Source organism: Topomyia yanbarensis, chromosome 3 (genome assembly GCF_030247195.1).
Source record: "Topomyia yanbarensis strain Yona2022 chromosome 3, ASM3024719v1, whole genome shotgun sequence".
Classification (NCBI taxonomy): Eukaryota; Metazoa; Arthropoda; class Insecta; order Diptera; family Culicidae; genus Topomyia; species Topomyia yanbarensis.
In genome coordinates, this window is record NC_080672.1 from 309,389,866 (window position 1) to 309,406,305 (window position 16,440).

Consider the following 16,440-nt stretch of genomic DNA (forward strand, 5'->3'; position numbering starts at 1 on the left):
TCTAGTCCTAGAACTCAAAAGTGTTTTCGAAAATATTGGCATCAATTCGTTGTCATTACTGGAAAATCGACCCTTTTGGCCACAAAATAACTCTCCGAAGATCTGGAACATCCGTGGAACTTTGCCCTAGAGATCTGAGATATTTTCGAAGACATATTAGGGTATATCATTGGCATAAATTCGTTCTTGTGACTGCGATAGGAACCCTTTGATCTATCGGATGATCCGGCGTAGAATAGACCAGTTTACAAATTTGGTTCCCAGACATGGTAGCTTTCGCAAAGTACTTTCCAAGCTTTTGTGGAATTCATTCATTTTTGTGCTTGGGACATAAACTCGTATTGACTCGTCCTTCAATAACAGTTTGGGAGTATCAGTCTGGCAGCACAGGTCACGTTGCATCCGCGTGCAATCAAGAGTAACTTTTCGAAAGGTTCGTTCTATTATTGTAAACAAAGATTCAACTATCAATTCAAGGAAACTAATAACACTTCCAGGTAGACTAATGTGATGTTAGATTGCGCGGAAGTGGCATGTTTCGAAATGTTTACTTATTTTACAGATCGTTTTTACACGATGCCGTAAAAATGAAAAATTCCGTTCGAATTGTTGTTTGCGACAGAGGATTCGTGTTTTTGAAGAGAAAATTCTAGCAATGTAAAACTAGGAAAGATGGATTCTATGTTCACAGAAAGAGTCACGTACATAGTGATGGGGACCTTCAAGCGTCGTTATTTTATTCAAGATGCTTCCCTGTCTATACAAATTGTCCATAATCACAATACCAATTCACTGAAACCAGCATTTGTGCTTGAAATACAGGAAGTATATATCTGTAACAATTTATCATCAATTGCAAAGAGAATTCTAGAAGTATTTTACTAAAAACTGCGAAGTTTCAGAACCAACTTCAAATATTGAGCAGAGTGTTCCTAATTTTTTAGATGAACACTATGATACCAATTGGGTTCTTGTATCACCGCAAGCACAAATAGGAATATTGAGACTCCTACAAATACAACTACAAATACCTACAAAGCTTATCAATTGTCCCGCTTTACGGATATGCTGGATGTTCCAGGAAGATACGACACAGCCAATACGGTACAAAGTCAAGTCACAAGTAAGAACTATAATGATACTTCAAAAAAACTGTAAATATATTTTTCAACCCGTTCCGAAAATACCCATATTGATGAGGTTATAGAGAATTCATCTATACCGGAAGCCGCCATCTTGGATTTCAAAATGACATACGACATCGATTACCGTTATATACTCGTTAACCCCATTCCGAAAGTACCCAACTTTTATTAGTAATTGTTAGCTAAAAATAAATCAAACTGTTTACGACTTCATACTGCACTGTACGTACGCAAACTTTTTTTACGAACCTGGTTCGTAAAAACAGATTTCGTTATTTCGAATTTAGTTCGTAAAAACAGTTACATAAAAAAAGATTTCGTAAATGGAGGTTTCAGTGTACCCTTATATGTTTTCGAAAATACCTCAGAGCTTTAGGACAAGGTTCGTGAAGAACATGTGTAGGTTATAAATAGGAACTCATATAAATGAGAATTCGAGAAACACTAAAAACAAAACACCTAAGACCTAAGGTTCTAAGACCAATTTTATGAATGGACCAGTTCAGCAAATGTTCCGGATCTTCTGGATGGTCACCATATGAACAATAGTCAATTTTTCACTCGGAACTACGAATTTATGCCAATGCAATGTGAACAAATGTTTTCGAAAAAAACTTCACAATTCTAGATTCATAAATTGGCCAGTTTTACGGATGTTCCGGATCTTCCGAATAATTTTCACGTATAATCCAGAGTAAGCATTTGAATCAGAGTATCACTATCATTTTAGATGGGATTTTATATAAGTTTTCAAGAATATTACAAAACTTTGGGATCAGTTTCAATGATTGATCACTTTGTCGCTTGTTCAATAGTATATGAAATAGTATTATACTACCGGAATCGGCATCGGAATTGTAATCCGGAACATCCCAGATCGGTCGTATCATGTACAAATTTAATATATACATTCTCATTTTTGTTTTGTTTGCATTTATTATTAGTATTCTGTCAATAAACCGGTGATTTATGATGACGTTTCTGCATACATCTTTTTATGCCAAACATGACCCCATTCGGCACCGATTCCCACTGGCCAACCTGGTCAAAAACAGTAATATTCACCAGAAACTGAAAATATAAACTTCAACAAACAATTTGGGTACAAGTTCATGTAGATTTGGCTGAAAATGTGCCTTAAAACTAAGTTCGAAATCGGGGTCAATATGACCCGCTAACACCTTATTCGTAACTTTTTTTTACAGCCCTTCAGGAATGCCCGACAATTTTGAACTCAATTGAAAATCGTTGCGCTCCATGAAAGAGGAAAAGTCAAGAAATTCCAAACTGCTAGGTGCAAAACTAAAAAAGTTAGCGCATTTTAAAAGTTCATTTTGGGTCATATTGACCCCAACACCTAGGGAAGGTTAACTGGACCAAGCACACCGGCTCTCAGAAACGATAAGCAGCCCTTTCGGGTCGGAGTGGTCTGTTCGAGTCGAACCAGGCGGACAATCGGTTCGAATAAACTTTATGGGGAATAGTGGATAAATATTTCCTTTATGGGCAGAGATTTTTTTTGTGAAACCCCAAAATACCTTCACTCGTCTAGCTACTCAACGTAATGATAATAGAAAAAAATGAGCATTTGCCTGGTCCATAATGTAATGAATACGTATATTGACTAGAACAGGGATAATTGAATTCTGTTATAAGATAGAGATAAAACAACACTGTTGTTCTTGTACTATATTAAACAAGCATATTGGTATTACAACATTATAATTCAATCTGATGCAACAACCATTTAAACAACCATTAATACACACTAGAACAGAAAGAATAACTGGTAGAACAGCTGGAGGTAATTTAGTATTCGTGGAGATTACGGTATCCAGCTCACTGATGTTCGTAATAGTTGATTGATCCGCTACAGACCAAGGGGACTTAAGAGTAGATCAGGAAGAAGACAGAAGCGGAATCAATGTGAAGTTTTAATTGCATCTCTGACGACTTAGCACGCGTTGTTAGGAGCACGATACATTGGACTAGACAAAATAGAGCATTAATAGACGTTACACACTTCGAGACAAACAGGCGCAAAATTTAGTCCACGCGAGGACCGGTGTTTTCCCTTAACTCTCCGGAAGTCGCGCTTACGGCCCATTGAACGAGCAGCCGGTGGTGCCCTAAGACGATTTCGCTAGATTTTCAGAGCAGCGTGCACTCAGTGCACTAGCGCGACTACTGCAAGGAAGCTATAAGCTGCAGTCCTATCAGCATGCTAAAAACAGTTTGCGATGACCAACGCGAAGGCGGATACCTACCTGATAAATCCCGAACTCATCTCTCACCTGGCTGATAAACTGCCTGCTTTCAGCAAACAGATGTGGGTTCGGCACATGACCGCTTTGAGGAAAGAAGGCGTCACTATTGAGTTTAACACTTTCTCACGTTGGTTGAAGGATGAAATGGACAACCAACTTGCATGTATCAATCCTGTATTTAGCATCAAGAAGCCCAGCTACCAACTAAATCCGAAACCGACGGTTCTGAATGTTAACTGTTGCGACGATGAAGGTACAAAGATTTGCCCTTTGTACTCGGCAAATTCTCACGTTGGTCTAGATAAGTGCGAACAGTTTCGTAAGCTGTATGTTGCACAACCCCGGTCTGCTACTAATTCCTGCAAAGTCAGTTACATCTACCTGCAGTAAGCCCACTTAACAGTTATGTGTCCAACAAAAAAAAACACCTTTAACAGGCCAACGAGGGTACCCGGGTACCCACAGATTGAAATGCTCATAACTATGGCTTCCTTTAACCGATTTGGACACTTTTAGATGTTTTGGATTCAGGAACTTGTCTACTTTTTGATTCTGCACGATAGAACCGGAATAATGGATCTGGTTTTTGGTAATCCGGATTTTCCGGAGTAATGTTCCAGTACTAGGATATGATTTGTAAATTTTAATAATGTCCTAGCAATATGAGTATCAAAGCTCTTCAAATTGTCTCGGAAGTCTGTTTTTTATTGTTACGGGACCCTATGGCAATTTGAAAAATGGAATTGGAATGGAATGGCCATTCACGGCCCCACGGGAACCTGCTCCGGAATGTCCGTTCCGGGGTCAAATCACCATCATATTTACCAAGTCCAAAAGTGGATGAGTTCCTGAATCCAAAACGGCCAAAAGTATCGAAATCGGTTGGATATTACCTTAGTTATGGGCATTTTAGTTTTGTGGGTACCCGGGTACCCACGTCGGCCTGTTACGTAGTAAAAAAAATCAGGAGCCCCTACTCACTCCCACCCTTACTATACCAACAATATTATTAACCCAAAAACTTGACTTAGTGAAGTTCTAAGATGTCACAAAATTTCAATTTCCAGCTATGGATAAAACATAGGAATTTAATTAATTGAAACCTAAAGAGGTACCCGGGTACCGCGTCGGACACACAACGGTTAAGAAGAAACTGCCAATGTTCAATTTGAAGGAAGAATCACCACGAGTTAGCAGGCTTCCTTACTGCTCTCGATTTTAGCTCATTTTCTCTCTTGCAAGCAGTTAAACGCAGTAGGGCTGTTTACTAGCTCCCACCGAAAGCGAGAGAACACGCTCTCGAGAATTAAGAGATTTTTTTGTGTTCACACATATCGCTCTACTACGCAGGGGGGATGGTAAAGTATTAATTCTCGCCCAATTCAAGAGGGATTGTTCATCATCAGATGCTCAGTTACAGAAAGAGCATGTTTGAAAAAAATGCCAATAAAATAAGATGGTTTCAAAAACAACAGAGCGGCGATATTTTATATCAAATAAGCGCTTTATTTAGGCTTTGCATATTCAAACCAGCCATTTATATGTACACACTAAGCAAAACTAAACTTGTTCGGTAATTTCATTTGACGATTTGCACAGTAATATTTAACGGAGATCAGCAATTGATTTAAAAAATTGCGAAAGTGTATTCATTGTTCAGCGACTTTGGTAGTTAATTAATTAAATAACGAATAATTTGCTGCTAAAACCTGGAATATTTTCAATTGAATTTATTATTACTTTTGCTTTTTTCGGTAAATTATCCACTATGCAGTAAAAAACTGACTTGTTCGGCAAAAAGTTAAACATCATAGAATCTCGTCAAAAACTTACAAATCATGTACAACAAACCATCTGCCATTTTCGGAGAAAAACATTAACACGACGTGTTTGAACATTGCGAATACTTCTTAGTCTTTCTTAAAACCATGAATTTTCAACAAAAACCAGGAAAAAAGCAGTTATAGTGAAATTTTTCTGATCGTCATTATGTTTGAGGTTTTGACTTGGGCAATTTTACACATGACGATTTTGTATAAAGGATTTGACTCGCAAGTGTGATAATTAGAAGCCTGATAGTGCAAGGAAGTGTAGTTTCAATCGCGAAAATGTGGAAATAATTCGGCTTTATTGATAATTATTGATAATTTTTGCGAACAAGCGATTTTTTGATAATGAGAATATTTGTGTTAAGAAATCCCGGGCTAAAATTCGTAATCAAGTTCAAGCAGGCACGTAGCCAGAGGGGGGGCTAGGGGGCTAAAGCCCCTCCCGAAATTTTTCAAAAATGAATTTCAAAAACCGGCGATGTTTAACAAAATTTGTTGCTCATTTGGTTTGAACAAATCTTTGAGAAAAAGTTGAAGAAGGCTATTTCTAACCACCAAAGGCAATGGTCACGAAATTCAGTCACTTTATGCTTTTGCTCGAGCCAGTGCGACGCGAACGATAAAAATAGTAACTTTTATATTGTGTGTCTTGCCTAAAGAATAAAAGAAACTGTTACTATAATTGTTGCTGTAGTAATCTGTCGAGAAGCAAGAAGTGGTGCTCCAGTCAAATACGGTGATTATAAAATTATTGATGATTCGCTTAGGACCGAGTATTCATAATGTGGAACATTTCCTGAAGGTGTAAATGGAGGTTGGACTTTCGGAAGCGAGTTCTACCATGTCAGGCATTTAGCGCTCAACAAATTAGCCCAGATGAAACCATTCATTTCGAACAACTTAAAACACATGGTTGAAAGTGACAATGCTATAATTAAGATCCTCCTATATATGGACGATGAGAACATCAATGTTCCGCTACAAGATCGGATATCGCTTACTCGCAGATTAATGTCATATTTGGGAGAAATGGAATCCATTTGGAAGGATAATTATTGAGAGCGAGAAGCAAGGAACAAATCAGATATTCGCAAACATAAAGGCAAAATTGACGAATTGACATAAAGTTTTGCAAAAGTTTCACAGGAAACGGATAATCTGCTGTGATTTGAAAACAGACAACTCTAAAAGAAACCCTCTTTTGAAAATTAGATGTAAGTGCGATGTGTTCTCTTTCATGTGTCGGAAGCAAGTGATGCTGAAATTATTAAGCTCACTTGTGTTTATAGTTTCTAGTTATTTTGGTGGTGATATATTTACCTAATTTTACGTAAATTAGAAGCATTCAGAATCAGTGCTAAGTAATTTTCTTTCGATTAGTGAACAAGTTCTGAGCAGTTTCGCTCAGTAGATTAAATTCTGGGTAGTTTTCATTAGTAGATTAAATCATTGAAATATATATTTTACATTGTCCAAAAACCCATGAAATCCGAAATAATACCTTCAAATGTTCAAATATAATATTTACTTAATCTAGGTAATCTTCTCAAGTTCCAACGGTTTTGCAAAATTCTGAACGTCAATGAGTTAATGATCTTATTCTTGCATTGTAGTGGAATCAGTAGTTTTTTGCACTCACTTTACATTTTGACTTTTACTATAGTTTCAGGGATCTAGGAAAATCAGTCTACGATATTTTTAATTCGTAAGTCCAATGATATGAAAGTATCTAAAAAGAATCTACTTAAATAAATAAATAGATAGTTATTCTCAGTTGCCTGATAATATTGTCGAAGATAGCGTTTAACCCATTCCCCACGAGAGTCAAATGAAAAAACATGTGTTTTTCTCAGGATTATAATTACGCATACTTCGGATGAAGTCACAGAACTAGTAATAGTAGCCTGATCATGAAAATAGGAGTTGAAGTTCACTTTGTTCGGACATTCTTTGCAACGGTAAACTTGGATTTCACACTGATATATTCCTATCCATGGGGACAACCTTAACGTTGGTTTCGTTCTCCTGATTACCGAATGCGTGTAAAGTTTCGTTAGGCGGGTTTTTGGATATTTTTGTACTCATTCCAATTTAGCGTCTTCTACACCTTGTAAACGTGTAGTCTAGAATGCGTAGCATTTTCAATCAGCCCTAAATACTTTGATCTCTTGATGAATCTTGAGAGAAATTTTTAACTTATAAACTTATAATAATCAAATTTAATTCGTCGATGCACTATAGCTTTTCTTGTAACAGACAACATATTTTTAGGGTTTTTAGTGTCTATTGTCTTAGTTATGGAATTGTTTTCACTGAGAACATTTCATAATTACATTCAGTTTACTGTGACTATCTCAAGTCATCAGAATTTATACATTTATGCAATAATTTTCAAGCCCCTCCCGAAACAAAATCCTGGCTACGGGCCTGGTTCAAGAAATGTAAGATTTCTTTCGATCGTCTTTTAATTTTCTGTGCAACCATTAAAAAGCTGGTAAATTAACTTCCACTACCAATTCGTCAAATTTAATGATGAAATTGCTGAACAAGTCAGCAATCCCCATCTGAAAATTATCTGAGTATTTTTCACGATTGAGTAAAAAGAGAATATTGCGGAGAGTTGGTAACAGAATTGGTTTACTAAATTGACTATCAAAACCCAAGTAAAATTTTCCATTACTCAATAATTCAAACTAAGTGTGTAATCTATGCACGTTCGGTAGAGCAAATTAATAGACATTTGAGCATTACACTAATGTTAGAACCCTTTTTTTAAACATGTATTTGAGAATGATTTGAAGACAACGTTGGTTTTATTTTTGCAATGATTGGATTAAGGTAGAATATTGGTGTTTAAACGCAACGAAAATTTAATTCGAGTGCTCTAATTTTCACCCTGCTATTTGCGACAATGTGATGAAGAAAGATGGCAGACGCCGATTAAGTAAAGGTTTCAAATGAGTAGGGTTATAATATAATTACGATGAAAGTAGTCTCAATATCCTTTAAGGGGTTAAAAAACTGGTTGGAACTCAGAAAATCGGAAAAAATATATTAGATATTCTTAAAGTACATGCTTTTGAAAATATCTGTGCAAAATTTCATCCAGATCGAACCATTAAATTTTTAATCACAACCGTTTGCAGCGCGCAGGTTCTTCCACAAATGAAGTAAGCACAAAACTTTAAACGCAATCATCTCGGAATGAAGTTTTTTGAAAAGTACCGTTGCGGTGAACGTGATGTCTCAAAAGCTTCCAAAAGAGATCCGATTTACATAAACTTTGTTTTGAATTGTTTGTATTTACATTCTCGTGTACTTGAACGGTTGCTTTTTCATCTAAAAATTTTCGATTCTTAGCAATAAATTTTTGTTTAAAACTTTTAACACGGAAGAACTCAATTTTTTGGTCAATATGTTTTTTTTGTAAGATAATAAATTTCTTTTAGGAAACCGATCCAATTAAGTACACCACAATACATTTCTCTTCAATAATCTTTTGGCAAACCTTTGCCAAAAAACATGCTTTGGGGGATGCACCATAACTCCGACAACCTTCAATATATTTTTTAATTCAACTTGTGTTTTCTATCTTCAGTAGTGCTACCAACGAACTTTCTTTCGCCTATTCAAATAAAATTTGCATAAAAAACTTTAAAAAAATCACGAACTTAGCTCACTTTTTCGCCACTTATATGTAACCCCTTAAATCAGTCTAATTGGCATTTTAGTGGTTACACCACCGTAGAATTTTTAAAACGTCGAATTTTTATTTAAAAGTCTAAAAATTTTATCCCAAAAAATGAAAGACGAATACGATATATAAATGCTCAAATTATCAGTTCTTCCGCAACGCCTCTTGTGTTAACCTCATATCCACTTTTTTGAGTTGGCCGGAAATGCAACTCGAACAAATGGCTTTTGGTCGTTTTGAAATTTTCACAGCATATTCGAAATGATTTCTCCAGAAACGTGCGTAGGATTTTAATTTCATATTGCTTAATTTTTGTTAAATTAACAATTTGTTTCGATTTTAATGGTATTTTCGGCGTTTTTTCACTTAATAGTGCGCCATATCGCGAAAAAGCCAAATATCGAAAAAAAAATCCTTCGTGAGTCGCTTACTACTGTCACAAGGAATAAAAAACCTGTTTTAATCCACCTAGCGGTGTAATTGTGCCTTTCTCATTTCTCTATGGCACGGAGGCTTTTTATGTTCAACATAATTGTGGAAATGTCCATTACATTCTTAGTACACTTTGCACTTATACACAATGGCATGTCAGCCACGAACTTGATGAGCTACGTGTCGACGGTGAAACACTTGAAACAAAAAATATCATACTCCATTAGCCTAATCAGCATTAGATCAATATTATCTGCTTGCTAACTCATTTTGTCATGCGAGGGTGGGTATGTGAGGAGGACGAAAGTCCCATGAACGAACGACTCCCCAGCTTAAATTGGTATGCTTTGTGATATAGTGGTGGTTTAAAGATGATGGGGTTGAAAAGGAGGGGTATGAGGGCTGGATGGGGTGGTGGTCTGAGGGGTGATTTAAGGAGATTTTTAAAGGAGGGGAGTGAACAGTAGAGGGGGGGGGGGTGTAACCCCTCTCCGTAAACCATCAACTACGCCCCTGTTAAAATTCAGAAACCTTATGAGTCGAAAAAAAAATTTAGGGATTAGGTTGACGTTTTTCAGAGTGATTGCATAACCTTTCTATATGAGAAAGGCAAAAATGTGCCAAAATCCAAAAAAGTGAATTGTCGTCAAATTTATTATCGAGTTTGCATCAAATCTCGACGTTTCATGCACCTTGAACACATTTACCATCAAAAATAAAAATTCTATTTTTAATTTTTCCTATAGTTTATATGAGAAATTTCTGTGTGGCCGCACTCTGAAACCCGTAATTCCGGAACCAGAATTCCGATCGATCCAAAATACAATAGCAGCCGATGGGAAGGTTGCACCTTTCATTTGAGACTAAGTTTGGACAAATCGATCCAGCCATCTCTGAGAAAAATGAGTGACATTATTTGACACATACGCACATACATACACACACACATACACACATACATACGCACATACACACATACACACATACAGACTTTTTCCGATCTCGACGAACTGAGTCGAATGGGATATGACACTCGGCCCTCCGGGCCGGGATTAGGTTGACGTTTTTCAGAGTGATTGCATAACCTTTCTATATGAGAAAGGCAAAAAAACATTTTTTTGACTCTAGGTTTAAAATTACGCGAGATAGTTTTCAGGCCGTGGACCTCTACCTAAAAAACTCGCATAGGGGGGAAATGCTGCACAGATGCCATCTTGTGATAAAATTACTAGAAAAAAAATATTTTTCTGATTCAATACATATGTTATAAATCCCTTTTAACAATATTTCAACTCATCCCTTTATTGTGCCAAGAAAAAATCCGAAATATGCTGAACTGGGAGCTGCCAATTCAATCATCTTTACTATTCCCAGAAGGTAAAACATGGATACTTATCATGAAAGCCGAGTGAAATATTCGAACACTGATGTGAAGTGAACTAAATTTGGTTCCCCTTAGGGTAAAGAGGAAACTATTTTATTCTCATCTGCCAACTGAGCAATTTATCTCCGTTGCTCCACCAGACTATGATGAGCTAAAAGCAGAGCATCTAATAAAGGTTGCTCTCCTAGTCACTGGGCAAAAAATGCGCACCAAAATAAAACTCATGTTATATGGGGGTAAAATATTTCTCTACCTCTTCGTTGCAAAGATGAGTAAAATGAAGCCTGCGAGTTAGTCCACGCCGGCGATTCTACGAGAAGCTCGAAGTACAACCATACGGACACTTGTGATAGTCGGCAGAATGTATGCAATGTCCATGTAAAAGACATGCATACACTGCTCCGAATAGGAAAGGTGAGGATATAAGGTCCGAGAGGCACTGAGGAGTTATTTGTACTTTTCGATGAAGGTTCGTCTCTGTCGATGATGGATGATGCAGTGATGGAGAATATTGGTTTGCGAACGCTCCTGTGTCCTACCGTTGGACTAACGGTATTTTACACAAGGAAGAATTGTCGATAATGCGCTTGTTCCACATTTCTGGACCATCGTCCATTGCTGGATCGAGTGCTCAGAAAATATTGACGTTGAACTTACAGAACTGACGAAGCAAATGTGCAAAGTTGAAAATTTTGCGATTTTTGGACAGACGGCGAAAATGGCCGATGAAGACCAAAGTGCACTGGATGTCATGACCCGCACGATCAAATGACTTGGGGAACGATTCGAGGTAGGTCAGATCTACAAATACAACAACTTTGACTTCCCGGATAGCAAACCACAAGCGCTACGTCGGCTCGAAATTATCGAGAAGAAAATGGACCCAAACTCCGATTTCGCTGAGCGATATTGTAACAAAATTCAAGACTACATTGATTAGGGGTACGCTAGAAAATGGCAGTCTGAAGAAATAGCTGAAACGTCGAACAGCTACTACCTGCCACACTTCAGCGTGGTGAGCGCTGAGAAGCTTCGTTTGATCATGGATGCTACAGGAAAGTCACATGGATTTTCTCTGAACGATCTATTACTGATGGGTCTCGATTTAGTTCCGCCACTGATTGCGATTCTGATCCGTGCCAGAATGAAGAAGATTGATTTCGTTGCGTATATTAAGGAAATGTTTCACCAAGTACTCATCCGTGGAGAAGATCAGGACACCCAACGTTTCCTGTGGCGCGGTATGAACCATATGGACCCTCCCAGCGTGTACATTATGATGGTGATGATATTCGGTGCTGTTACGTCTCCATCGATGGCGCAATTCATCAACGCGATAGAAGAAAAGTATCCTGGTGTTGAACGAGCTGTTATCAAACAACATAATGGGGACGATTATTATGATTGTGCTGTCACAAAGGAAGCGACCATCGAAATGGTTCAGCGCGTGATAAAGATACACGAGCAAGGTGGATTCTAATTGCTAAAGTTCTCGCCGAACTCCAAAGCTATGTAGGATTGATTCGATCCTGAAATAGTAGCGGAACAGAAACAGGATGGTATTCATGTCCTCGGAATCAGGTGGGACCTGCAGTCTGATGAAACCGTATTTCCATTGAACTTTTCAAAGCTGGATGCGCTATATTGGACTGTCGTAGCGGGACCTACGTAACGGCAATTATTGAAATTTATGATGGGCATCTTTGGCCGTCCTGTTACGATTCAACTGAAGTACGTCTTTCAAGAATTGTGGCGGCTGCAGTCTGGATGCGATGATGTAACTCCGGACGGTCTTGTCCCCAGACGTAAGGAGTGGTCAAATGAAACTGCAAAGCTAGGAGAAATACGACCGCCAAGATACTACTATCCAACGGTAGCGTCGTTCGATAATGTGGAATTACACGCTTTCTGTGACACGAGCGATAAGGCGTTTGCTTGTGTGATCTACATAGGTTATTCTCGAGAAGGTAAGTCACACGTTGATCTGGTTTACGCTAAATCAAGGGTAGCGCCCTTAAAGGCAAAAACCGTACCGTGGTTGGAACAGCTAGGATGCGTTCTGGCCAAATTATGCTTGTGCTGCGATTTTTTCTGGTGTGATTCGAAGTTCTGCTGGAGTTTGCTGAATACAAATCAAAAACTGACGGCATACGTTGGTGATCGCGTTATGCAAATCAAAGAGAATGCTCACGGGTTAGAGTTGTGGCCTTGGATGCTGTCGCAGCTGAACGAGGCCGACTTGGCTACGAAGTGTGCCAAATTCGGTAGTATACTAGAATGTGTTCGTGGTCCGGATTTCATTTATCGTGATAGTATCAACTGGCCGAATTGTGAACCGTTGGAAATGTTGAAATGAGTTTCCATTCTGAACTGGATTGCACAGTTCAGGGGTGTTGCGGTGCATTCGCTGAAGAATTGATAGATCTACCTCATATTGCCAGGTTCTCTGACTTCAATCGATTGGTCAGATACTAGATACGCATACTACCGGAAGAAGAACTTTAAGCATTGCCGATTGTGATTTTAGATGATAGAAGTACGTGGTATAAGAAGGTACAGTCTGAAGTTTTCAGTATAGACTTGCGCAGTATGATGAAGATCAGTTTCGTGAAGAGCAGCAGTCGCCTAAGAACATATTCACCATTTCTACACGATGGAATCATCCGTATGAAAGGCCGTATTCAAGATCACAGCAAACCGTTCGAAGTGAACAACCCTGTCATTCTTCCTGATAACCACCCGTTCTCAACATTGATCATCCGTATGTATCATATTGCCAATGTGCATCAGGAATTAAAGACCGTCATCAACAGTATTAAAGGACGTCACCGTATTTTAAAGACTCGTTCGTAAGTAAAGAAGTACACGATGTCCTGTGGTGATAGTCGAGCGCTGGAAGCAAAACCAACTTCCGCAGAAGGGAATCTTGCCACTTGAGCGCAAAACGCCGTTCGTGTTTCCTTTTACCTGTACGGACATTGATTATTTCGGTCCGCTAGCTGTGAAGTCGGCCTAACAAACACCTGTTAAATTTGAAGACGGTCCAAGAAAAATTTAATGGACCCGAACATAGATTGAAGTGAACCACAGGCAATTTAATTGAGATTTAGCATTTTTTCGCTTCTTTTCTTCGATAAACTATTTAAAACTACTAAAATATGAAATTGCATATTCTAGCTTTAGTCGAATTCCTCGTCCGGCTGAAGTCATAGGCCGCCGCCGCCACACTGTTAAAAATACGCTAGAGTCGGGTTACAGCGCCCATTTCGAAGCCGGTTCGAAATCCTGAATGGATTCAGTATGGAATCTTGCTCAAGAAAACAACCGATTCCTACTCTATCGGTTGATGCATTTGAGCTGGAATTCATGCTGAGAAATCCTAACTGATTCTGGACTAGTTTGACTGGGTAGAGGAATAACCGCTGTCAATTTTGTCGAACACAGCCACAAAAAACATGACGACAGTAGCGCATCTAATTTGGATATCCCAACTACCTTCGAAACCGTTAGAGATTTTACACAAGTTGAATGCTAAAGATGGACGTCTGTTCTCTGTGGTTAAAGCGTAGAGCTCGAACGTGAGCTTGAAGATCCAGACGCACGAGGATTGTGGGACAATCCAACCTGGCAGACAGTATGTCCGAGACGAACAGGACTCGAGAGCAGTCCCTCCGGACGTCCAGAGTGTTGAGTGAATGATCCGTCCGTCGGGAGGTGGACCAGTAGAGGCAGAATCACAAGATGCAGGAACCACTTGGGGACCACGAAGGGAAAGTTCTTTTTATAAAGATTTATAAAACACTACTTTTCACTTTGTATCACGTACTGCAAAGAGAGACTGACGTCTCGAATGCAGATGTTTTTGTTTTGCTTTCTGCAAAGGTAGGTACGCCAAAAGAGCGTAACCTAATTTAGGGTGTAATTTAGTGTTGTACTAAATTATACCCATTTTTGGGTACACAACATTGAGCTGTATTAACTGACAACGGTTTTCGTAGCTCGCCAGCTCGAATCTGTTTTTCCAAGGAAATTGTCGGATTTTTTGTTTTTTTTTGTTCTGGTCGTACGGATTCCAAACAGCAGACCAATACTCTAGTGTTAACCGGACCAGCACGCAGTGATTTTAATGGCGATTTCGCTTGAACCCGAAACTGAGTCAGGTTTCAACCCCAACCGCTGTCAGTTCATATATTTTGACAGCAGTTGAGGTTAGAAACTGACTCAGTTTCACTTCAAGCAAAAACGACATTAGTATACCTCCCTAAAGCTTTTCGCTATTCGGACAATGAACCCAAGCTGTCTTGATGCCTTATCCACTATGTTTGAAGTATGTAGTTTGAACGTAAGTGCTGAATCCATAGTGACTCCAAGATCCTTCTCTTGGAATGCTCGAGACGAATAAATGGTAGTTAAATTGAATCGGATGGTGTTTCCGCGTAAACGTAACAATTGAGCATTTGCTCGGGTTTAAAACCATTCTGTTTAGGTCACACCAGTTTACTCTGAAGAAACTCGGCATCGGTTTTATCCCGTATTTGTCTAAAAATTTTCATGTCGTCGGTCAAATACAGACGGGGTTCTTGTAATTTGATATTGACGTCTTTAAAGTAGTGAGAGGAGGAATATTACTGGGACCACATGGATTCCTTGTGGGACGACGGATGTAGCGAAGAATGGCGCAGATAGACAGTCCTTAATGCTGATTTGGAGTTGCATTCCATCGAGGTAAGAACGAAACCAGCGCAGGATTCTTGTTAATCTTGATAAAATACATTGGGAAAATGTATCTATACAGCTTAAACACCAGGTAATCATGCCACACATTGTCAAACATTTTTCCGGTGTCGTTTGGGACGCCGACTTATTCCGCTGGATGATGAGTGTGACTGGTTGGATTGATGATCTTCCTTTGCGGAACCCAAACCGTTCCCCAAGGAAACCGCCGCTTTGGATTCATTTCTCAAACAGTTTGGCGGAATGTAAGCTGATAGGTCGGTAACTTTTGAAAACAGAAGGATCATCCCCAGTTTTCAGCGCTGGGATAACTTTTGCTAACTTACACACTGCTGGGAATTAGCTTAGTTCCCAGCACCTGTTGGTTATTGTAGCTATGAAAGTAAATGAGCTGCAGCTCAAATGCTCATCATCAGTGATTCTCGATCAGCTCATCCGCAGTGATTGTCGATTCCTCGAGGATCTGAATGTCCCATCGATGAATCACGGTTATGTTCTCGTTAACGGCCCTTTCGTGCGGACTATCTATGTTTTGTTCCAAGTTGTGGGAACACACAAACTGTTGCCCCAGCGGATTCGCATTTTCGGTTGATGTTATAGGAGGTATGCCGTTGTCTGCACCCTCAGATGGCACCAGTGCACAGTGGTCAAAATGAGCAATTTCATGCCTTTAATTATTTTGCGGCTAAACCATAAGGTTTTGAGCTTTGGTGACTTAGGACAAGTTTTTGGAGTTATTAAGACAGATTTTCAGAAGTAGACGACCATGTTCCAAAACGAAATGTAAAGGCATTTTTGAAATGTAACCTTGAAGATAGACAGTTTGAGTCTTCAGCAAAGTTGCAGACAATGTTATTTTTAGTAATTTAACTGAAGATTTTAACTGTCTATCTACAGCCGTTTCATTGTTATGAGAAGTTTTCCAATGAACCCCATAAAAATCAGCTTATTTAAA

At 38.8% G+C, this 16,440-nt stretch overlaps 1 protein-coding gene across 1 annotated transcript; it reads left to right on the forward strand.

The window, feature by feature from the left end:
- The first annotated feature begins 12,444 nt into the window (after positions 1-12,444).
- LOC131688045 (uncharacterized) lies at positions 12,445-13,107 on the forward strand. Its single transcript, XM_058972172.1, has one exon. It carries the CDS (start codon positions 12,445-12,447, stop codon positions 13,105-13,107), a length of 663 nt encoding a protein of 220 aa, XP_058828155.1.
- Positions 13,108-16,440: the final 3,333 nt, after the last annotated feature.